At 51.2% G+C, this 25,120-nt stretch overlaps 1 protein-coding gene across 4 annotated transcripts; it reads right to left on the bottom strand.

The window, feature by feature from the left end:
* Positions 1-902: 902 nt before the first annotated feature.
* NUMBL (NUMB like endocytic adaptor protein) lies at positions 903-24,908 on the bottom strand. 4 transcript variants are annotated; one of them, XM_060000306.1, is made up of 10 exons: positions 24,511-24,732; positions 20,841-20,925; positions 18,687-18,826; positions 17,241-17,315; positions 17,078-17,152; positions 16,007-16,147; positions 11,678-11,867; positions 7,132-7,437; positions 3,472-3,594; positions 903-2,580 (listed from the first exon to the last, which is right to left on the bottom strand). In XM_060000306.1, exons 1-10 carry the CDS (start codon positions 24,532-24,534, stop codon positions 1,970-1,972), a joined length of 1,770 nt encoding a protein of 589 aa, XP_059856289.1. In that variant the 5' UTR covers positions 24,535-24,732; the 3' UTR covers positions 903-1,969. The 4 variants fall into 4 exon arrangements, with proteins under 4 accessions (XP_059856289.1, XP_059856290.1, XP_059856291.1 ...); XM_060000307.1 differs by having other exon boundaries at positions 7,132-7,434; XM_060000308.1 differs by lacking the exon at positions 24,511-24,732 and adding an exon at positions 24,892-24,908 and having other exon boundaries at positions 904-2,580.
* Between the last annotated feature and the right edge of the window lie 212 nt (positions 24,909-25,120).

Here is a 25,120-nt window from a genome sequence, read left to right as displayed (position 1 = left end):
TGTTAAAAGAGAGGTGACACAGATCTATATGTGACTCATCTGTATGAAATGGCATCCAGGACATTCTATTATTGGGGGAAAATAATGCAAACTGCAATACAAAAAAAAAAAAAAAAGGAATGAGTAGCATTCTTCCGGGAAAAGGTGCAGTGTCCGGAATGGGTGTTTCAGGCAGAGGAAATGACATCTGCAAGGGCTTGGATTAAGAAAGCGTGGCTCGGGCTTCCCTGGTGGCACAGTGGTTGAGAGTCCGCCTGCAGGTGCAGGGGACCTGGGTTCGAGCCCCGGTCTGGGAGGATCCCATGTGCCGCGGAGCGGCTGGGCCCGTGAGCCATGGCCGCTGGGCCTGCGCGTCCAGAGCCTGTGCTCCGCAGCGGGAGAGGCCACAACAGTGAGAGGCCCTGGGGACCCCCTTGCTGCCCTGGCGAGCCATCTGTCACAGGTCCCCTAGTCCAGGATCCAGCCGGTTGACGGGCTGTAATGTAAACCCTTGAGGGCAGACCCTAGGCTTGTTCCCTCAGAGCCTGGTGGTTCAGTGACTGGCCTTGAGGTCGACCAGAAGCTGGGCTTGAATCCCAGCTCCCCCACTAATCAGATGTGTGACCTTGGGTAAGTGACTCAACTTCCTGATCTGTCAAATGGGGATATAATATTGGGTTTCATGAAACCAATCTCATCATTTTAGAGAGCCATAAAGAATTAAACATATAATTTATATATTATATATTTTAAAATATATAACTTTGTAGATGGTATCAAGGAACCCAAGAAACAACAGAGAGACTTAAAAACGGGCTGCCACGTCAGATGACACTTTGGCCTAAGTTATGGAAAATGCAGTTGCTGAAACGTGAATTCGCCAGCTCGAAGATATGCTACTCCAAACGTAATTATTTAAAATTTTAATACTGAAGTTATTAGCAGCAGATTATATGTTTTTTTAATTCCTTGTTTCAAAATCTATAAGAATCAGAAATGGAGTGATTAATTTGGGGTACCCATTAATAACCCACTTCTTGAGTGCTGGGTCAGTGTTACCTGCTCCCATGCTACGACTCAGAGGTGAATATGCAGGGAGACCCTTTTTACTCCCTCTGGTTTTAGGAGATGACTCAGGAGGAAAGGCTCTGTCTCCACACCATCCCCGCTGCACACACACCCTGCCTTCTAGAGGGGCACCATTATATTCTTCCTTTATTGGCTGTCCTTGTATAATACAAATCTGCAAGTTTAGATACAAAAAAATCTGGAAATAAAAGATAGAAAAGTACCCGCCAGGCACCCCCTTCCTTCTTCCCGGACCCCTCCCCAGCGGGCACCGACGTGAGGTAACTGAGCATCTTCTTCCCCTTCCCCTTCCCCCCTACCTGCCTCCTGGGCCCCCAACTTGGCCCCCTACCCCCATGAGACCCTGGCCCAAAGAACATGTGGGCCCCCAAGGGGAGGGGAGGGGTGGTAGGGGTGAGCACAGCATTGGCAGTGAACGCAGCAGGTGGGCAGAAGGAAGCCCTTTGTTTGTGCTGTGTATGGGGGCGGGGGGGAATGACCAAACTTGGGGTGGGCACTCGTTTGGGGCCGAGGAGGGCCCCCAGGTGGGCATCCCTCCTCCATCCCACCCAATACTGGAAGGTAGAAGGTCAACAACAGAAACTGGGAAATACAGCTGGAACCGAGGGCACTCGGTGGGATTGTGGCCATCCCCCTGGGTCTGGGTTCCGGGGAGAGGGGGCCATGCCAGCCTAAGTCTGGCAGAGAAATGGGTCCCTTAGCCAGGCTGGGTCCGTCCCTGAATTCCATCCTATCGCAACCTGGGCGTCACAATGTCGGTTCTGTACTGGTCGTGGGAGGTGGTCGAGAGAAGGGTTAGAGAGGTCGTCAGGAGGGTGCAGCCCCAGGGAGCAGGACTGGGGAGAGGTTGGGCCTCCACTCCCAGGTGTGGGGGCTCCTGGAGATGATGGGGTGACTCGGGCTACAGTTCAATCTCGAAGGTCTTCTGCAGGTCGCCCGAGAAGGGGTTGGAAGGCTTCTCTACAGCAGGTTTGCCTTCTAACGCTGCCCACTGGGCCTCAAAGGGGTCCAACTCAGGGGCCGGGGCGGGCGCCGGCTCTGGGGGCCAGGGCGCCCCATTGGGGCGAGGACGGGCCTGGCCCCCAGGGGCGCTGGGTGCTGCTGGGGGGGGGAAGGCCCCAGCTTTCCCAATCAGGGTGGCAGGCTGGGGCTGGAGCTGGGCGGCTGAGCAGAAGGCGTTGGCCACCATCTGTGAGGGTGTGATGCCCACCACGGGCACGCGGGGCATGGGCGGGTAGCCCAAGCCCGGGTAGGCGGGCACAAAAGGGGGCTGCATGTGTGGAGGCGGCAGGAACACGGCCACCTGGGCAGGCGCGGCGTCGAAGGGCCCCACGGGGGCGGGGAAGGGCTGCAGGCTGGGGGGCACGGCAGGCACCGAGGCTGCCTGCTGCTGCGCCTTTGCCACCTGGGACACCTCCTCCAGCCACCTCTCGGCCTCCGAAGGGGTCCGCTTGTGCCCAGGCTGGAAGGCAGCTGCAGGGGGCGCGGAGGGCTCACCCCAGGCAGAAGTCCCTGGAGAGAGGAGAGGGGCAGTTAGGGGGCATGGGCTGCAGCAGAGAGAACCCCAGGCTGGGGATCAGACTCTGGACCGGGCTGCCTTGCCGCCTTGCACCCAGCTCTGCTCTTCATTAGCTGCATGGGCTTTGGGCAAATGGCTTGACCATCCTGGACCACAGGTCATGCAGTGCTACGAAAATTCACTTCTGAGATTCTAAGGTCCTAAGATGAAAAGTCTAGGCACGACTGACAATCACCCAGGCCGGCTTCCCTTCTGATTGGTCAGTAGCAAACCTGTTACTAAATATGTTTTAATATCACCCTTGGCTCTAATATTTTGACACTGTATTGTCTTAGGAGGCTAAGATTCTAAGATTGCATGGATCTTCCTCAGAGTGTACTCTTCTAACATAGTGGGTAAGTTTCAGCGTTTTTAAGTTTGTGTTTTCTAAGATTCTAGAGTTCTAAATTTACATTGTTTGTAATTCCAAGGTGCTTCCACGTGTTTAGGATAAGCACGTGGCTCTAAGGTGATTCCTTGGCACTGTTTTCTCAGAGAGCACTCTTTTAAGGTTGTAAGATTCCAAGGTTTCCTGGCTCCAAATCTGTTAGGTTCTAATATCTTGTGATTCAAAGGCTGTAGGTTTCTAGATTTTATGGTTCTAAGACAGCAAGGTTTAAAAACTGATTCCGTGGTTCTAAGGTGACCCCATAATTCTTATGTTATCTCGTGGTTCTAGGATGAACCCGCGGCTCTGAGACAACCCCGTGGTTCTAAGATGATCCATGGTTCTAAGCCTGTGGGATTCCCAGATTCCCAGAGTCTCTGCAGTAGCCCTGAAAGGAGCAGGGGGATGCAGGAGGGGCACTGCAGGGCATCTGCCCCAAGAGAAGGGCTGAGTTTACCTGTTGAGGCTGGCGGTGGCCCTGGTGCTGGCGCTCCAGCACTGGCAAAAGATGAGCTGATCTGTGTACACAGGGCGCTGATGCTGTCGCTGTCACTGGCATTGGGAGGTTCCATCTCAGGCACTGGGAAGTCAGGGAAGGGTGGAGGTCAACGAACAGGCCCAGGCTCTGCCCTTGACCCCATCCCCGCAGGTGGCCCTCACAAGGTATGTGGGTTGGTGGGTCCACTCTGCAGTAACTAAGTGGCCACGGCCACAAAAGTGGTAACTGCGCACACGTGTGTGTGTGCGGCATCTGAGTGGTATGACAGCCAAGTAGCGTGTGACATCTGATGGCAGTCACGGGGATCCCAACCCAAGGAGGACCTCAAGAGCTGTATGTAGCCGCAAACCAGAAGAAATATTTTAAATGCTTGACAATATACATTAATTTTAAAATATGTTCAGGGAATTCCCTGGGCGGTCCAGTGGTTAGGACTTGGTGCTTTCACTGCCAGAGCCCGGGTTCAATCTCTGGTCAGGGGACCAAGATTCCACAGGCCGCGTGGCGCGGCCAAAAAAATAAATTAAAAATGTTCAACCACACGTATGACAAGAGCACCGACTAGTCAGAATGGATATTCCCCGCGCTGCTGGTCACTCTGGGGATCATCTGTCTTGCTCTGAGTGCGGAAGTGGGGCCCCACCAGGCCTGGCCCATAACATATGTCATGAGGGCAGAGATGCACCTGTGCCTGCAAGACAGGACACGCTGAGCAGGTGTGGTGGCCTCGTGAGGGCTTAGGATGAGAAAAGGCACCATCCAAATAAACAAGAGGACCGTCAAGTGTGGCGTGTGACAAGTGCCTGTGACAGCTCAGCGAGCGGCTATCTCCAAGGGAGTGTGTGTGATGCTCCTATGAGCGTCAGAAAGAAACTAGCTGTAGGAGTCAGCAGGTGTGACGTGGGGCTGCCCAGGTGGGACAGTAGGTGGCTTCCAGGTCATTTCTATGATGACTGTGCCTGTTGGTCCAAATGGGTGTGCAGCTTCTGGGGGGTGGCATCTGAGTGTGACTGAAATCCAGGTTGTGGCATCCGACTGTGATTCCCCAGCGTGAGCCAATCTGCCTGCGTGATGTACGGAATTCGGCATGAATTAGCCTATGTGACTTGTGATTCACACAAGTTTGTGTGAATCCAGGTGTGTCGTTCGTGAGCGTGTGTTAATCTGTGTGTGTGATCTCTGAATGGGACACCTGGATATGTGCTTTCTTTCCTTCTTTTTTATTGAAATATAGTTGGTTTACAATGTTGTGTTAGATTCAGGTGTACGGCAAAGTGATTCAGTTATACATATATATATATATATTCTTTTTCATATTCTTTTCCTTTATGGTTTATTACAGGATATTGAATATAGTTCCCTGCTATACAGTAGGGCCTTGTCGTTTACCAATTTTATATACAGTAGTTTGTATTGGATACGTGCTTTCTAAGTGTGTGTAATGGTAACACCTGGTCCTGCAACTTCCGAGTGTGTGTGATTTTTGATTGCCCATGACTAAGTGTGTGACTAAGTGTGTGTGACACCCGCAGTGGAGTGGGACATCTGCGTGAGTCCATGAAATTTTTGTGCGGCAAGTTACATCCAAGCAAGTGGGCAACTGGCTACAGGCACGCGAGGCTCCTAAATGAAGTCTGGGGTGCCTGCCACCTCTCAGGGATCAGGTGTGGCAGCCCTGGGGGTGTGCTTAATGGCAGGTTACTTAATGAGGACAGCAGATCTGAGGGCGCGTGCAGTACCTGGGGTGCTGCACGACATGGAGTGAGCATGCGTCATTCTCAGCGAGCGTTGGCATCTGCTCAGCAGTCACCTTTTGCAGTAGCCCGGCCTCCTGGATACAGATCAACACCTCCCACACCAGTCCCCAGGGCCACAAGGGGTAGGTGTCTCGGATTTGGCATATGGAAGCAGGAGAGCCGGCCAGACCACATGACTTCACTGACAGCTGGGAGGAAAGGCAGCTCTCCTGCCTGTCTCCCTCGGGCAAACCATAGTTCCATGCCACCTCTCTCCTCCCTTTTTCCCATGGCATACATTTTTAAATCACAACCTATGCCATCTCTCTCCTTTTCCCGGTCCATGGCAGACATTAGTAATCAAACATGATGCTTTTCTCCCATTGAACTCTTTGCTCACCTTACCCCTCACCAGTAGAGCCCTGTGGCTCTACTGGCCAAATGCTGAAAGAAAGGACTGGTCCTTGCAATTCCATCTTCCCTCGAAGACATGGCTAATCGGTGATGATGGGTGCTGCCTCTGCACAATCCTTTACCCAGAAGCCACATCACGAATCCATCACTATGCACCCTGACCCCATGATCCCCATGCTCACTTGTGCCCTTCACCTCATGTTTCCATAAGCCAAATTCTGAGAGTCATCTCTTGGGCAAAACATAATACTCCTGCTCTCTCTTCTCGCTTGCCCATGGCAAACTTTGCTAATCAGTCATGTGGTGTGCCACCTCGCTCTTTTCTCTTGCTCAAGTCAGACACTGTAAGGAGATCATGATGTCTGTCATCACTCTATTCTCCCTGCCCTAGGCAGACATTGTTAATCACAATTCTTCTTTCCTCTGAACCTGGATCCTTGACCTGGCCAGATCTCATGGCTCTACTGGCCAAAAGCTTGGAGGGAGCATTAGCCTATGGTGCCTCAGTCTCCTCTTGAGCAAAAACATGGCATATGGGCAGCTTCTCTCCTCTCCCTTGCCCATGGACGTCTTGCTAATCAATCATGACATATGCCACTGCTCTCATGTCCCTAACTACAGCAGACAGTACTAACTGATCGTGAGTTACACCACTTTTTTGCTATCCCTTGCCTGGAGCAGACATTGCTAATCGATCACAGCTTACACTACCTCTCTCCTCTCCCAGACTGATGGCAGACATTGCTAATTGATCACATGTTGCTCCTCTCCTTTGCCTGTGGCAGGCAGTGCTAATTAATCATGGTGTGACCTAAGTGTCCATCGACAGATGAATGGATAAAGAAGATGTGGCACATATATATACAATGGAATATTACTCAACCATAAAAGGAAACGAAATTGAGTTATTTGTAGTGAGGTGGATAGACCCAGAGTCTATCATACAGAGTGAAGTAAGTCAGAAAGAGAAAAACAAATACCATATGCTAACATATATATGAAATCTAAAAAAAAAAAAAAATGGTTCTGAAGAACCTAGGGGCAAGACAGGAATAAAGACACAGACGTAGAGGATGGACTTGAGGACATGGGGAGGGGGAAGGTTAAGCTGGGACGAAGTGAGAGAGTGGCATGGACATATATACACTACCAAATGTAAAACAGATAGCTAGTGGGAAGCAGCCGCATAGCACAGGGAGATCAGCTCGGTGCTTTGTGACCACCTAGAGTGGTGGGATAGGGAGGGTGGGAGGGAGATGCAAGAGGGAGGGGATATGGGGATATATGTATACATATAGCTGATTCACTTTGTTATACAGCAGAAACTAACACAACAATGTAAAGCAATTATACTCCAATAAAGATGTTAAAAAACAAAATCATGGTGTGTACCACCTCTTCTCTATCTTGCTTACAACAGACAGTGGCATTGATCCCGATGTTCCCTCCTGCTGAGCCCCAGGCTCACCTGTGCCCTTCACCTGGAAGTCAGTGCGGCGCTGCAGCGTGGATGGCAGCTCATTCAGCCGTAGGCTCAGCTGCCGTTTGAAAGGTGAGTTCTTCTGGCTGAGCGCCGGGAACCCACGGAAGGAGCCCTGGCGAACCAGCTGCTCCAAGGGGGCATGGCGCCGGGGGATGGCAGCCGCAGTGGTGCCTGCAGCCACTGGGGTGCCCGCCTCACCCTTCTCGCCAGGGGATGTGGTGGCCGGTGTTGGGGACACGTGCCCAGGCTGGGCAGGGCCAGGAGCCGCACTTGGGGCAGCTGCTGCCTCTGCTGGAGACATGGGTGAGACAGGTGGTTAGATAGCTCACCTTGGCATTGGAGGCCTCTCCTACCCAGACCCCTTGATTGTTTTCCAATGCTGCCTTCCTCACCCAATGTGCCCTGCCCTCAAGACAGGCTGGTCAGTGCCCCCAAATGTCGCTCCTCCCCACCCAAGCCAGGACCACTTTCCCCAGGAGGCCCGTGGGGGAGTCGTCACCCACCCTGACCCTCTGTGTGTCTCAAGCTTTCTGTCCCCCATCCATCTTCCTCTGCTGCTTCTGCTATTTCTCCCTCTGAGGCCTTCTGTCTCCCTTTCTAATTAATTTAACAAACACTTTTTGGGTGCATGACCAAGGTATCAGGCATTGTTCCAAGTGCCTTGAAAGTATTAACTCATTCAGTCCTCACAACCACCCAGTGAGGTTGATATTGTCATTATCCCCATTTTACAGATGTGGAAACTGAGGCCCAGAAATGGGAAGTGACTTGCCTGAGCCATAGTGTGAAGGAAGGGGCAGGCTGACTCCAGAGTCTGAGTTCCAGATGACTGCGCTAACCTGTCTCTCCCTCTGGCCTGGTCTCTCCACATCATGCTGTCTTCCTCCATCATTCCATCTGCTCTGCTCTCTGTCACCTCCCACCATTCTTCCCACCTCAAGTACCTCCTCCCTTCCTCCAGTTGCTACCCATTGTTCTAGACCCAGCTTGGCATACTTCTTCCTCTGAGGAGTTTTCCAGATTGTTTCAGCCCCTCAGCCTGGGCTCCCTCCCCTCTGGGACTGTTCTCAGTCCTCTGCAGGTACCTGGTCTCCCCACTCAGCATAAGAAGCGGGCTCTTCAATGGCAGGGTCTCCCCACCCCTGCCAATACACAAACACACAGCCATCCTCCCATCAAGGCGTCACCTGAGCCGCAGCCTGAATGCTAGTGAGGTTAAACTCAGGCCCAGAGAGGGCAGGGAGGGTGCCCAGCGCTTCTCCCACCTTCCATGAGGGGGCGGTGAGGCTCTTACCCAGGCCAGGCTGGGGGCAGTGGAAACAGCCCGGGACACGTTGGAACTGGGAAACCACCTCTGCCCCCCACCACCTTGGGCTTCAGGAAGTCTCCTCCCCTCTCCGGGCTCCAGTTTCCCCAACTAAACCTGGGATAAACATCCCTCAGCTGCCTTCCCAGGTCTCCCGAGAGGGTCAGTTGAGGCAGTGAATGTTCAACGCTCTGGAATCCCACAAAATCTTGGTAAACAACTTTGTGGAAAGTGCACTGCTCCGTAACTCCTGAACTGAAGAGACCTCTTTGTGAACGTGCGGTGCCTTGAGACTGTGAATCAGCGCATCATCGGCAAAACACTGTCACGTGTTCGGCAAATCATATACCACACTTTGTAAACTCTCATTTTTGCGGTGCAGGCTCTCAAGTGCTTTCTACAATGCAAAGTACCTGGAACGTATAATATCCTTTGGAAACAGCAAAATCCTTTGCAAACTCTAAAGCATATGACATTCTTTGTAAATTTGAACATCCCATATAAATAGTAAACTCAGTGTACTCAGTGTGTTCTTTGGCAAACAATAAAATATCATATAGGGACTTCCCTGGTGGTGCAGTGGTTAAGACTCCGCACTCCTACTGTAGAGGGCCTGGGTTCGATCGCTGGTGAGGGAACGAGATCCCGCATGCATGCCGCAACTAAGAGTCACATACCACAACTAAGGAGCGCGCCTGCCACAACTAAGGCCCAGTGCAACAAAATAAATAAATAAATATATATATAAGACAGGTTTTCACTAAAAAAAATATATGTACTTAAGCCCTCCGTTAACTATACTTTGTAATCTGCTTTACCAATAATAAAATTCTTTATAAATTCTAATAGATGATGTAAACAGCAAAATATTTTGTAAGCTGTGAACTCCTTAACTTTGTCAAGAGGTTTGTAAATGGTCACATAGTTTACCAAGAAAAACATATGTTGTAAACGCTAATATTCTAGCAAGTGATAAAAACTTGTTTTCCTAAACTTTTTAGCTAGAAATATTTTAAACTTACAGAAAAGATGTAATAATGGAACAAGGAGCACACATGTTCTCTTGTGTTAACTTGTTACCCTTGTTAACTCTTAACAAGTGTTAACTTGTTACAGTATTTGATCTGTCTCTCCTTCCATAATCTTTTTTCAGTATGATTTAAGAGTACGTTGCATACAATAAACAAGGCATGGAAACAACCTAAATGTCCATCAATAGATGAATGGATAAAGAAGATGTGGTAATATATATATACAACGGAATACTACCCAGCCATAAAAAAGAATGAAATAATGCCATTTGCAGCAACATGGATGGACGTGGAGATCATCATACTAAGTGAAGTAAGTCAGAAAGAGAAAGACAAATATCATGTGATATCACTTATATGTGGAATCTAAAAAAAAGATACAAATGAACTTATTCACAAAACAGAAATAGACTCACAGGCATAGAAAACAAATTTACGGTTACCAAAGGGGAAAAGGGAGCGGGGATAAATTAGGAGCTGGGGACTAACGGATGCACACTACTGTATATAAAATATAAATATAAATACATATAAACAACAAGAAAAAAAAAAAGAGTAAGCTGCAGACAGCTTACCCAACCCTAAAACCTTCAGCATGTACCTAAGAACAAGGACAGCCTCCTACTGAACCACAGGACAACTTCTTACTTGGGAAGTTTAACATGGATATGATACTGTTAGCTAGTCTACAGTCCACATTCTAATTTCCCCAACTGGTCTACTCAGGTCCTTTATGGATGTTCATATATATATATATTTTTCAATGTATATATTTTATATACATATATTCAATATATATATATTGAATTGAATGTTGAATATGTATCTATATATACAATATCCATGATTCAATTCAGTATCGCACGTTACATTTATTAATATTTGTCAAATCTCTTCAGTCTCCTTTATCCTGAATCCCAATTCAGGATTCTTTGTAAATTCTAAGCAGTGTTTTCCAAAAATGTAAAAACTAGAAACAGTTAAAAAAAGTAAAATAAAATTAAAAATTACATTTTGACTCAGCACACAATACACGTAAGTTTAAAAACCACGGTTTGAGAACTTATAAACTATTTGCCTTTGACCTAGAATGTTAGAGTTCACCAGGTATTTTTCAAACTTTCATGATGGCAACCCAGAATAAGAAATACCATTAACATGGTAACCCGTTCCATACACACACATACACACACACACACAGATATACTGACATAAAAGTACATTGAACTATACTTACCCTTACTACATTCAATTACTCTGATATTTTCTATTCTTTTCCATTTCATTTCTTAAAATGCTAACCACAACCCAGCAAGCTGACTTCACAACCCATTAACAGGGTGGATACACAGTTTGAAAAGCCTGGGAACATCCCTGGGTTAGCAGATAATAAAGCTCTCGGTGAGCTTTGCTGGGATTTGTGGCCAACAGAATATTGCCCAGAGGACTCCTTAAACTGAAGTACACTTTATAAACTGTAACCAAACTTTGTGGTTGGTGCTTTGCTTTGTATTTTTTACTTAAAAAAATCGGGGTGGGGGGGGCTTCCCTGGTGGTGCAGTGGTTAAGAATCCGCCTGCCAATAAGGGGACACGGGTTCGAGCCCTGGTCCAGGAAGATCCCACATGCCGCAGAGCAACTAAGCCCATGCGCCACAACTACTGAGCCTGCGCTCTAGAGCCCACAAGCCACAACTACTGAGCCCGTGTGCCACAACTACTGAGCCCATGCACCACAACTACCGAGCCTGTGCTCTAGAGCCCACGAGCCACAACTTCTGAGCCCGTGTGCCACAACTACTGAGCCCATGTGCCACAACTACTGAGCCTGCGCTCTAGAGCCCACGAGCCACAACTACTGAAGCCCATGCACCTAGAGCCTGTGCTCCGCAGCAAGAGAAGCCACTGCAATGAGAAGCGCGCGCACCACGGCGAAGAGTAGCCCCCGCTTTCCACAACTAGGGGAAAGCCGGTGCACAGCAATGAAGACCCAACACAGCCAAAAATAAAATACATTAATTTTAAAAAATTTTGTTGTTTTGGGTTTTGTGTGTGTGTGTTTCCCTTTTGCTTTGTAAACTGTAGAGCCCCTGTACCTACCTCTGCAGCTCTCCCCCAATCTGGATCCCTTGGCCCCACCCTGGGACCATTCGGTGCCCAGCCCCGCCCCGCCCCGCCCTCCGGGCAGCGCCCACCTTTCTTTTTGTCAGCAGCCTCTCTCTCAGCCGGCCGCCCACCCCCAGACAGGCGGAAGGAGCCCTCCCGGGCGAAGCTGGTGCGGCTGGCATCAAAGGCAGCCGTGACTCCGCACTCCTTCTCCCGCCGCTGTTTCCGCTCTAGGCAGGCCGCAAACGCACACCCCACTGCGTGGCTCAGCCTCTCGCCCTGTGGGAAGAGGTTGGGGCAGGATTAGCGACGTTGTGCAGTGCAGACCGGACGCCGGGAGCCCCGGGGTCCAGCGGCTGGATGCTGGGTGACTCCGGCTGAGTCCCTTCACCTCTCTGGGCCTCAGTGCACATCTGCAAAATGAGGGACAAAAGACAGAGACAAGAGTGTAGTACCGTATGGCTCCATTTTTTTTTTAAGATTTTTTTTGATATGGACCATTTTTTTAAAAGTCTTTATTGAATTTGCCACAATATTGCCTCTGTTTTATGGTTTGGTTTTTTGGCCGCAAGGCATGCGGGATCCCAACTCCCCAACCAGGGATCAAACCCACACTCCCCGACATTGGAAGGTGAAGTCTTCCCTGGGCTGCCAGGGAAATCCCTGGGTGGGTCCACTTACATGAAGTTACAGAATGGGCAAAACTAATCTATGGTGAGAAACTTCAGAACGGTGGTTGTTTCTTAGGGGTGGGCATAGGGACTGACTGAGAAGGAGTTTGAGGGGACAGTCTGGGGTGGTGGCAATGTTCTAGATCTTGATGGGGGGGTTGGGTTATACACGTGTATACAGTTGTCAAAACCCAGCAAATGTACACTTAAGGTTTGTGGTCAGCATGTATTTCGCTTCAAAAGAAAAAGAGCTGGAGACAAATATGAATTCTGCTTAATAGTATGCATGCTGAAGTGTCTGGGGGAAGTATTCTGATGTCTGCGACTTTGAAATGCATCCAAAAATAAGATGGAGAGATAAGTGATATAGTAAGCCCAGACAAATGTTAATGGCAGGATCTGGGTGGGGGGTGTCCAGGTGACTGGTGACTGTGCAAGTCTTTCGACATTGCTACATGCTTGAAAATATTTTGTAGTAAAGTATTGGGGTTAAAAACAACAACCTCTGTTTCTTGAGTGCCTACTTGAGAGACGCCAAGGCCAGAGAGCCTGGGATTGATGCTGGCTTCCCACTTCCCAGCTATGCGATCTGAAGAAAATCACTTCCCAGTACCCAACTCTCCTCATTTGTAAAATGGGGGCTCTAACAGCACCCACTTCACAGGGTTGTTGCAGGAATTAGGTGAACAAATATATGCAAGGCATGCAGCACAAAGCCAGGCACAGGGAAACTCACATATGTGTCAGCGGAAATCTTGTGTAGCCCCGGGCTGAGCCCTGATTTGCATCCTTTTATGGAATCCTCACAACAGTGCCAGGAGGTGGACAATCTTATGAACCCATTTGACAGATGAAGAAATTAAGGTTCAGTCAACATGCCCATTATAACGAGTGACTGGCAGAGTTGGGATTCTAATGAGGTATGTCTGACTTCTGTTCCCTAAACAAGATGCTCAGCCACCTCTTAAAGTTGAACTTGGGGACAAAAATCCTCAACAAAATGCTAGCAATCTGAACCCAGCAGAATATTAAAAGAATCAAGTGAGATTTATTCCAGGAATGCAAAGTTGGTTTAACATATGAAAATCAATCAACCACATTAATAGAATGAAGAAAAATCCCCACATGATCATCTCGATTCTCACAGAAAAGGCATTTGACAAAATCCAGCACCCTTTCATGATAAAACACTCAACAAAGTTGGAATAGAAGGGAACTTCCTCAACCTTATAAAGGACATTTGTGAAAAACTCACAGGACTTCCCTGGTGGCACAGTGGTTAAGAATCTGCCTGCCAGTGCAGGGGACACGGGTTCAAGCCTTGGTCTGGGAAGAACCCACATGCTGCGGAGCAACTGAGCCCGTGTGCCACAACTACTGAGCCTGCGCTCTAGCGCCCACGGACCACAACTACTGAGCCCGCGTGCCACAACTACTGAAGCCCGTGCGCCTAGAGCCCGTGCTCCGCAGCAAAGAGAAGCCACCGCAATGAGAAGCCTGAGCACCGCAACAAAGAGTTGCCCCCACTCACCGCAACCACAGAAAGCCCGCGCGCAGCAACGAAGACCCAACGCAGCCAAAAACAAACAAATAAATAAATAAAACAAACAAAAAAAACAGTGTGGTACTAGCATAAGGAGAGACATATAGACCAACGAAACATAACTGAGAGCTCAGACATAGACCCACACATCTATGGTCAATTGATTTTCAATAAGGTGCCAAGGCCATTCAGTGAAGGAAGAATAGTCTCTTTATCAAGTGGTGCTAGAACAACTGGATACAGTATGCACGTGAAAAAAAAATGAAGGTGGACTCTTACCTCACACCATTTACAAAAATTAACTCAAAATGTATCAGAGACCTAAATATAAGAGCTAAAACTATAAAACTCTTAGAATGAGACATGAGGTAAGTCTCTACAACCCTGGATTTGGCAATGAATTCTTAGATATGACACCAAAAGCAGAAATAACAAAAAAAATTGATAAATTGAACTTCATCAAAATGTGTACATTTGCACATCAAAGGACACTATCAAGAAAGCGAAAAGATGGGGCTTCCCTGGCAGTGCAGTGGTTAAGAGCCTGTGCTTGCAATGCAGGGGGCGCAGGTTCAATCCCTGGTCGGGGAACTAGGATCCCACATGCCACGGGGCCAAAAAAAAGGGAAAGTGAAAAGACAACCCACAGAATGGGGGAAAAGTTTTGCAAATCACGTAACTGATAAGCATCTAGTATCCAGAATATATAAAGAGCTCTTACAACTTAACGGTAAAAAGACAAACAACCCAATTAAAAATGGGTACAGGATTTGAATAGATACTTCTCTAGAAAAGATATACAAATGGCCAATAAGCACAGGAAAAGATGCTCCACATCATTAGTCATTAGCAACATACAAGTCAAAACCACAATGAGATACCACTCACACCTACAGGATGGCTAGAATAAAAAAAAAGTGTTGGCAAGGATGTGGAGAAATTGGAACCCTCATACATTGCAAGTGGGAATGTAAAGTGGTGTCGCCACCAAGGAAAACAACTTGGCAATTACTCAAAAACTTAAACATACTATATGACCCAGCAATTCCACTCCCAGGTATATACCCAGAAGAATTAAAAACAGGTATTCAAACAAATACTTGCATATAAATGTCCAGAGAAGCACTGTTCATAATAGCTCAAAGGTGGAAACAACCCAATGTCCATCAATGGATGGATAAGTAAGCAAAATACGGTATATCCAAAATGTGGTATATCCATAGGAATATTATCCAGCCATATAAAGGGAGCAAGTACTGATACGATGCTACGACATGGATGAACCTTGAAAACATTATGCTACGTGAAAGAAGCTGGTCACTAAAGGCCAGTAGGTCACAAAAGGCCAATATACACCTCCCCAAAGAGCAGAGGGTGTGCCCCTCTTCATGCCTCCCTCCTTTACGTAGTTGGGATGAAGATGTGAAGGCTGGAGCACGCACATTCATCTTGGATCATGGAGTGGAACCCATACTCCAGCATAGCAACGAGCCATGGCCCTTGAGTGGAGAGGAGTCACACCAACGCTGTGCTGCCTGCCTGGGGATGTCTTTCACATGAAACACAAATTCCTATTTCACCGAAATCACTGGTATCTGAGGGTTTTCTGTCGCAAGCCTCAGAATCCTGTGAGAGTGCTTCTCAGAAGACAGTCCATTTGTCTCTTTCATCAGATCCTCAGAGGGGATCTTGACGCCCCCCTCCCCCCCAAAATATAAAGAACGACAGGCAAAATGAATCGACTCTGAAGGACGAGCGGGTACCCTGGGGGGTGTTGTTTCAGAAGGGCCCAAGGGGGCTGCTGGGGGCAGGAAACTACAGCTTGACTTGGGTGAGGTTTAAAAATAAGCAAAAATTCACGGAGCTGTGCCTGGGCCATCCGCGCATGTTACATGCTCCTCAATGAGAAAAGTTAGAGAAACATGAAGAACTACCGATAACAAGGAGGATGATGAGAACTAATGTCTTCCTGAGTGCTTCCTATATGCCAGGCATTGTTCCAAATACTCTGTGTCAACCCCCTCAAGTCTCACAATAATCCTCTGAGTTATGGGCTGTGAATACACTCCCTTTTCCAGATGAGGTCATGGAGAGGAGAGGTAAGGGGAGTGACTCACCTGACACCACACAGCGGGCTGGGGTTGGGCGTGGGACACCAGGGCATGGGAGACAGTCAGCTGGCTTTGGGCTTTGGTGATACTCACGGAGTCCTTGAGCGCCAGGAAACAGTGGCAGATCCAGCGGCGGGTGGTCCCATCACGGCAGATATAGGAGAAAGCCTTGTCCAGGTTGCGGTCAGGAGCACAGAAGGAGACCTTTTCAATGGTCTGGTCTACCAGCAGGTCCTGGGAGGCACCAGGGAGGCCAGGAAAGGCATGTGTACTGTTTTTCATGTATTCACTTCATATTCCCTTTGTGTCTGCTCTATATCCTGTCCTGAACGGGGTGGGGATCCTGCCCTTGTTGAAACAGCTGTGGGCCCTGCTCACATGGGGCTCCCAGTTTAGTGCAGGAATCAGACTCATCACCAGATGGAGACTGGCCAGAGTCACAGCCACGCTGTAATGAGGGAGGCACAGGCAGGGGGCTCAGGGCTGGGATCGGGGAGGCTCAGGGCCTTTCCGGAGCAAGAAGACGTGCCTGACCCAAGTTGGACGGGAGTCAGGCAAAGCTTGCTGGAGGGTGTCAATCCTGTTCAGTCATTCACCTAACTGTCTTCGTGCGCTGGCTGTGTCCTTGGGCAGTGTCTGTGCTAGGGGCAGGGAATTCAATGGTGAGCAAACAGATACCCGATCCCGGCCCAGGTAGATGGACAATAAACACATAACAGCTAACATTCGTTGATCGGAACACTTCTGCTGTACCAGGCATAGTTTTAAACTATTTGCATATACTTTCTCATTGAATGGTTGGGTCCATTTGTATCCCCATTTTTGCAGATGAGGCAAGCGAGGCACGGAAGGGTTAAATCTCATGCCCCTCATGCCCAGGGTCACCCGGCTGGTAAGTGGGTGAGCTGGGATGCGAGCTGAGGCGGCTGCTCTACGGTCTGTGCTCTCACCCACAATCCACGCTAGTTCCCAAACAGCCACAGGACTCAATCCTGAATTACGACTGTGAGGTGCCGACATGTTACAGGAACCCACGGCTGAGTCTAGAAGGTCCCTGAGGGAGGGACGTCCTAGAGGTGCGTGAGAAGGCGTCCCTAGCCCCATTCGAGCAGGGTGAGGAGAGGGGCCCACTGGTGCCCACTCCCAGGCCCACGGGCCCCCTACCTTGGTCTTGTCATCTACCACCCGGAGCCCATCGGCTGACACCCACAGGACAGACTTCACAGACTTCCGGCCCATCTGGAGTGGAGGAGGAGGACAAGGGTGTGGTCAGGGCTGGCTCTTCTGCTCTGACCTTGCCCCCTCCCTGCCCCAGCCTCTCACTCACCGCCTTCAACTTCTTCACAGCATCTTCACACACGTGCATCCCCCGGGACTCCTCCACCTCCACGTGGCCCAGGTACTTGGTGCGAAGGGGATGGGAGAGCATGAAACAAGCAGAGTAATCAATCATTCCTAGTGCTCACTGCGCCGCTGCGAGGCATCGCACAATGTCCTAAGCACATCACATGAATTAACTCATTTACTTTTTTTTTGCGGCGCGCGGGCCTCTCACTGTTGTGGCCTCTCCCGTTGCGGAGCACAGGCTCTGGACGCGCAGGCTCAGCGGCCATGGCTCACGGGCCCAGCCGCTCCGCGGCATGTGGGATCTTCCTGGACCGGGGCACGAACCCATGTCCCCTGCATTGGCAGGCGGACTCTCAACCACTGCGCCACCAAGGAAGCCCAACTCATTTACTCTTTACCTCAACTTTGCAAGGTGGGGACCTTTTTTTTTTTCTTGGCCGCGCCACATGGCTTGTGGGATCTTAGTTCCCCTACCAGGGATGGAACCCATGCCACCCTGCAGTGGAAGTACAAAGTCTTAACCACTGGACTGCCAGGGAAGTCTGGGTACCTCATTCTTATCCCAGATATACAGGTGAGAAAACTGAAGCACAGCATGGAGTAATGATTCCCACCCTGCCTCTATCCTTGGCCTTTAACACATCCCTGGTGTCCTTCTGAGTGCCAGCATCTGCATCTGCGCCTGAGGACTGGCCCCAGGCAATGACTGATAGGAGCGGGGGTACACACGCCCGAGCTCCCTCACCCCGTGGGTGGGATGGCTCGATTTCCCACAGTTCCCTAGTGGCATCAAGCTCAGCTGCTCACAGCTATAGTTTAGTAAGACACCCTTTACTGGCTGCCTTCCCTTCCTCACTCTCACCAGCATTTCCTGCACCTCCCAACAGCCCCTCCCTCGCAAGGTCCGCTTCTAGGGGAAGGGAAAACAAGGTGGGAGGGGGACGCTGTGACCATCGTCTGTTGTCACCCAACCAGGAAGGGAATGAGTGGAGAATCGAACCTGAATCCTGCTGTCTCCCTTATAAATTTTCGTGTGTGTTGTAAAGGGTCGTGGTGGTCTAAACCAGAACGCACTTAACAGTAGAGGGCTTTGCAAATGCTACAGAATTTTTGTGACCTCCCAGTGCCCCCCTGGAATCTGTGAGCTCCCACAGAATAGCGTGACTCCAGGCGGGACGCCCCCCCCCCAACCCCAGCTAATATTTTCCTGGCACAAGAGAATGGGTCTTGGTGTCTAATCCCAACTTTAAGGGACTCAGGCGGTGCGGTCCTGCTTCTGCAGGATCCGCAGTTCTTCGGGGCTGTTAAGTCTCTTGGGTCTCAGCCACCTCACCGGGCAACGGACAACAGACACGGGACACGCACGCGCACAGAGAACAGCTCGCACACCGCCGCAGCCCCGCCCACACGAGCCCCGCCCACTCACCCTGACCGGGAAGCTGCACGTGCCCTTGCGCACCGCGTCCTCGTCCGCCTGCCACTGGTGTGGGCGCGATGCCTCAGGCACGTAGGCTGGTTTCCGCCGCCGCAGGCTCTGGCGTAGCTTGTTCATGGTGCCCGCCCCGTCTGCTGACAGGAGTGCGAGTCAAGGGTCAGAGGCATGGGGCTCAAGGTGGGGGGAAATAGGGCTCAGGGAGCAAGGGGTCAGATAACATGGCAGTAGGGCTACAGGGTTAGGGGGTCACTGGGTCAGAGGACATGACATCCAGGGAACATAGACTAGCAGCAGTTAGGGGATACCGACAAAGGGGGCAACTGGAAGGCAGGGGAGTGGGAGAGTCGGCAGTGGGGATTCAGAAGACATGGGGCTAAGAGGCAGGGAGGTCTGGGATGTGTGCGTCGTGAGTCACAGCTTTTAGGGGTCTGGAGATTCGGGGTGTGACAGTCAAGAGGCATGATGATCCAAAGTAATGGGAAGTTAAGGCAGTGGAGGACATTGGGGTTAGAGGGCATAGCAGTCAGGGGTCACGAGGTCAGGGGTTTTAGGGGTACGAGGTCAGGGGATGAGGTGGTCAGAGGGCACAGGAGTTGAGACTTGCATGGGTCCGATGTGGGGGACTCAGAAGGTCCAGGGATTGCGGTTCAGAGCCCAGGTCAGAGGGTGCTGGGGACAGGGGTGGGTCTCTGCAACTCTGAGATACAGCCCCTCTGACAAATGTGTCTGTTCTAAGGCAGAGGCCCCTGGGGAGGCGTGCACCTGCGATGTCAGAGGTAGGGATGGAGGTGGTGGCCAGTCACTAAGACAGCCTTTGCTGACTGAGAAGCCATACTGAGTCCCAGGAGGAGTGTGAGGGGACACCTAGGACAGAGCACCAACAGATGAGACTCCGCCTGTGTGTGCAAGCAAGTGTGCAGCTGGTGTGTTCCTTTTTTTTTTTTTGGCCTCACTGTGCGGCTCGCAGGATCTTAGTTCCCCGACCAGGGATCGAACCCGCGCCCTCGGTAGTGAAAGCGCGGAGTCCCAACCACTGGACCACTAGGGAATTCCCTGGTGTGTCCCTGAGTGTTGTGTGTGAGGGTGTCTAGTTCTGCGCATGCACCTATTGTCTGTGAAGGCTGTACGGAAGGACACAGGTCTGAGAATGGTTGTTGATGAGAGTATGTGTCTGTGAATGCTGTCTGTGTCCAAGAGTGTGGCTGTCATCTGTGAGTGTAAGTCCCTGAAGCTTATGGCCGAAGAGTAAGCTATGTGTGAGAGTGGTGGTGAGTGTGTGTCAGGGAATGTTGCCTGTGAGGATGGGTCTGTGTTTGAGCATGAAGCTGCTGTCTTTGAAAGGGTGTGTCCGTGACTGTTGTCTTTGAAGCTGTGTGTCTGTGTGAAGATGTGGCTATTGTCTTTGATGACCACTGCCCATGACAGTGTGTGTCTGTGAGAGTTACCCAAGATACCACATCTGTCCAAGAGTGCAGCTGTTGGTGGTGAGGCTGTGTGTCTGTGGCTGTTGTTTGTGAGGGTGTGTCTGGGTCAGATAAGGTGGGTGTTGTTGCAGAGAATGTGGGTCCGTGAGTGTTGTTCTGGGGGTATGTCTGTATGCAACCGTGCATCTGTGAGGCTGTGTGAGGACATGAGGTTGTCATCTTTGAGAGTGTGTTTGTGAGTGTTATTTGTGAGGGTGTGGTGGTGTGAGAATGTGGCTGTTGTCTATGAGAGTGCTGAGTGTTATTTGTGAGACTGTGTCTGTGTGCAAAAGTATAGCTGTTTTTTGCATCCCTTGAGAGTCCCTGAGTCTGTATCTGGTGAGTGTCTGTGCTCACCTGTGAGGGAGTCTGGCTGTTGTCTAGGATTGTGTCTGTATGTTTGTGTGACTGTGAACCTGTGGGTGTGGGGATGTTGGTGTGTGTCTGAGTGTCCAAGTGTGTGTGTGTGTGTGTGTGTGTGTGTGTGTGTGTGTGTGTGTGAGACCTAGTCTAGGTGGGTGTGTCTGTGAACGAGGTCACTGAGTGTGCCGGGAAGTCATTTGGGGGTGTCCGCTTGTGAGTGTGATTAAGCCTGTGTGACCGCAGGGACAGTTCCTTTGGCTATGCGAGGCAGACCCACCCAGTCACTCAGCCTTCCCCCTGTCCCCAGCTGGCCACTCACCTGGCTCCGTCCTGGAGGTTTCAGGGGGCCCCAGGGCCCCACAGGGGGCAGGGGGCAGATGCTGCTCAGGCCTCCTGGGTCCGCCCTGCCCAGGGGAGGGAGGAAAAGTTGAGAAGCTGGCTTGGGATAGGGCACAGTCCCCTACCTCACCCCCTCTTTGGACATCAGCCAACCCCCCTTCATCTCAGGATCTCTGATGAGAGCCCTGGTTGTCATAGCAACTGTTACTAAGGCAATCAGCCACCTGGTTGCAAGGGCCCAGGAACGAGTAGGTGTGTTTCGGGAGCATCTGCTGGGGATGTCCTGGCCTCAGGAGGCTGTCTGTACCCAAGGGGATGGTGTGAAGGGGGTGGCCTGCCCTCTAGACACATGTCCAGGGCTGCACACACACATACAGTCACATGTGTACATGCAACTCTGGTCCCCAATTGTCCCTAGAACCTGGTCACAGCTCTGCACAATTACACACAGAGACAACCACAGGGACACACACTGGATCACGCAGAAACACGTCAACAGTCACAGCCACTGTAAATACCTGGCTACACATCCAAGTTCACAGACATACAGTCTCTGCTACGGACCATTTGTCCACAGGTATGTAGAGTCCCAGGCTGCCCAGGCACTGCCACAAACGTCTGGTCATATCAGTAACTGGTATTTTGTCACTTCTCTTTTCTCTGCCATCTACAAAGAGCTGGGTCCGGGCACACCCACTGGGGCAGCCCATGGCCAACCAATGACAGTTGTTTCCTCGGGCACCCAACCAAGATACTCACATTACAGACCCACCCATGTAGAATGACACCCCGCAGGAGGTCACCTATTAGCTCTGAGGCACACACACTTGTCACATACAGCTCCCCTGCTGCCTGCTGACATCTGGTCAGGGATGCATGCAGACACACCGACACACATTTGGTCATACCGAGTCACACCCAGCCACAGCCACATGTGTTTAATCGTCGCCCGGCACACAGCTGCACAAGGACACTCGACCCCAACTGTATCAGTCACACCAACACACCTTTCTGGTCACACACTGTCACACAGCCATACGTCCCAGGCGTAGAGGCACACGTCTGGTCACGGTATCAGCCACACGTACATGGACGGTTCTCCATACCCAAGCACACACACAGACCCCGATGGCCACGGCCCAGGCATTAGAAAGAAATGGGCACACAAACTCGGGACATGCATACAACCATCCAGAGACAGTTCTCCCCAAGGACGGACACACTCAGACACAGCCAGACAGTCAGCGGCTCAGAGTCACAGCCATACGCATTTCAGAAACGGTCATGTATGCGAAGTCCCACAGCATGAGTGTCCACGTTACCCAGCCATATATCACGGTCATGGTACCTATCTCACAGTTACCCGCCATCCCACACCCAGCTGTACCATGTCAGACCATCACAGAGAAACACACGGTCTCTCTTCCTGCAAACATGGAAGTCACACCGACAAGTATGGGGCCACATACGATCACAGCCCCATGTGGAGAGACACATAATATCTCACACACGGAGGCATCAGCACACAATTTCCATTACACACACACAAGCAAACAGTCAGGTATGTGCTTAGAAATACAGTGACCCAGACAGAGCATTTATAGCTGCGTTTACACAGAAGACACAGTTCCGGATAGAGTCATGTGTGGAATCAGGAGACAGTCACTCTGTCACCAAATCACACAGATTCAAACATAAGCCGCCCAGCGCGTATACAGGGACACCCACCCACCCACCCCAAACAGCCACACGGCTACAGACACACACTCTTACAGACCATGACACAGACACAAATATATAGAGTCACCCAGCGTCACAGACATGCAGGTCACACACAAATACAGAAGCCACAGTCACATACACATCCCCCCCCCACACACACACAATCACTGGTGCCACCACACACAGACACACCTATAGTTTGAGTCACATGCAATGAAATAACCCACTATTAATAGTCTGTCAGGGTTTCAGACTCCAAGTCAAATACATAACCCAAATCACAGGTACACAACTATAACTGCACAGAATCAGTATCAACACACAGACCTAGATGTAGTCATTTATACAATCCCGGCCACACACACAGATGTGGCTTTGAACACACAACCGCAAACATACAAGTCACAGTGCCAGCACACAACCTGTCACATAAGCACAGTGTGACTTCACATACAATGGCAGTCACACACCTAAAGTTGCAGGCACAGTTGTGTGTCATGCAAGCACATGTGTGACACACATATAAAATCAGAGACACAGTCACAAACATTCGAAGTCATTAGGACAGTTGCACATGGACACAGAGTCATAGACACAACTCCACTTACAGTCACAACTCCACCCACATCTTCAGTCAGCCACACACATGCCCAACCCCGTACTCAACAGATACAGTGTCACATACCCAGTTAGAGTTACCAAGGTACATACATGGGGTCACAAAAGACATAAAGACACAACCACATAGTCACAACCATGCACACACTCAAACACAGACAGACTGAAAAGTATAGGGTTCTGCACAGTGAGCGAGCAGCTGTCATATACACATACACAGCCACACAAATGCTGGGGTCACATACAGAGACACAATCACAGATGCTATCGGACACAACCACAAGCACGAAACACATGATTCCTCAGAGTCACCAGCTGCAGCTCACACACATACACACACAGGCAACCACAGTCACAAAAACACAGGGTCACACTCTTAGCCACCTCCCCATCGCTTGCTTCCCCGCTTCCACCCAGGTACCACACACAAAGCCATCATCACCGCAGACGCTGCAGACAGACAGGGCTGCACCAGGTCCCTGGGGAGCCGCCCCCTGGCCCAGCCTGAATCCTGGAGCCTGGGGGGCCAGAACCGGATGGGGAGGAGGTGCATTGTCTGTGCGTGGGGCCCCTCCCAGACAGCTGGGCAGCCCCAGGGACAAAGAGGGTGGCCCAGGAGACCTGTGCCCTGGGACCCTTGACCAAGTCTTTTTGTGTGTGGGGTTCCCTGAAATTCCCCTTATTTTATTCAGGCTTGGGGGGGATAGAGTCCCAGGCACAGAGACCTTGTTTTGAGAAGGGTCTGTTCCTGGGACGCCGCCCAAGCATGGGGGGATGCTGTGCCCCGGACGCCTCTGAGGCCTGGGGACGCACTGTGCCAGGAATCCCCCCGGGCCTTGGCTTGGTGGGGAAGCTGTGGGGGCCCGGGGACCCCATTCTCAAGACCTTGCCTAGAGGGTTGCTGTGAGAGAGCCCCTCAGGCCGGTAGGGGTTAAGGATTGCGTCTGGTCTGGAATCCCCTCTTAGAGGCCTTGACTTCATAAGGAGGTTGCGTCCCAGACCCCATCCCCAAAATCTTGCTTAGGGGGTTGTACCTAGAATCTGTCCCCCTGTCCTTGATTTTTTTGAAGGGGAGGTCTGTGTCTGGGATCCGTATCTCCAGAGCCTTGACAAGACAAGGCCTGTGCCCGAGACCCCTGTCTCCCAAGATCTGGCTTGGAGGGGAGCCGATTCCTGGACCCCCACCCAGGACCACCCTCCCCAGCCTTGGCACCCTCTCTCCATCCGGGCGCCGCGGCCGCCTCCCACCCTCCGCCACATCAGCAGCGGCGCCGCCCCCGACCCGAGCCCCCTTCTCCCGCCCTTCTCACGCTGGCCGCCGCGCTGCGGGACATCCAGGGCTCCGGCGCCCCCGCCTCCCGCGGCCCCGGCTGGGCCCGGATCCCCGAGTGCTGCTGCTGCTGTGGCGGCGGCGGCAGCTCGGTCTGACGCGGGCCGGGGCCGGGGGCAGGGGTATGGTGCGGGATGCAAGCTCGCTAGCCTGCTCCGCTCCCGGGAGGATTCCGTTCCAGGGGCGGGGGAGCGCCCCTCCCGCTTCGGCTCCCCGCCCCAGCCCCGCCGCCTGCTGGATATGCAAAGAGACCCCGCCCCTTGACCAGCAGGCCACGCCTATACGCAATCACGACTCCGCCTCCTCCGGTGTGGCCACCGCCCCGCCACGCCCACTGGCCAGTCCTGGGCTGAGCACGCACGTGAATCTCGCTGACACGTTCCCCTAGGTCCATCCAGGCGTGGGCTCCCTTCCCCTCCGTGACCCCTGACCTCAGATCCCCCTAAGTTCCGCGTCCGAAAGATTTGCTTCGGGAGGCGCCTCGCGGTCTCTCATCCCCAAATCTTCCAGCTAACCCCACGGTTCTCCCAGCCCAGCGGGGGCGGGCAGAAGCGGTGACGAGGCACTTTTGCCAGGAGAGGGGGAATGAA

Source organism: Delphinus delphis, chromosome 20 (genome assembly GCF_949987515.2).
Source record: "Delphinus delphis chromosome 20, mDelDel1.2, whole genome shotgun sequence".
Classification (NCBI taxonomy): Eukaryota; Metazoa; Chordata; class Mammalia; order Artiodactyla; family Delphinidae; genus Delphinus; species Delphinus delphis.
Note: the sequence above shows the minus strand (reverse complement) of the source record. Positions and strands in the feature narration are given on the sequence as shown.

What these genes read in the sequence shown, in the direction of transcription:
- NUMBL (XM_060000306.1), bottom strand. Translation starts at nt 24,534, where the DNA reads ATGTCCCGCAGCGCGGCGGCCAGC. An exon ending in TGGTAGATGACAAGACCAAG is followed by an intron (nt 16,148 to 17,077) that starts GTAGGGGGCCCG and finishes GGTGCCTCCCAG; the next exon opens with GACCTGCTGGTAGACCAGAC. An exon ending in TCCTGGCGCTCAAGGACTCC is followed by an intron (nt 11,868 to 16,006) that starts GTGAGTATCACC and finishes CTCTTCCCACAG; the next exon opens with GGCGAGAGGCTGAGCCACGC.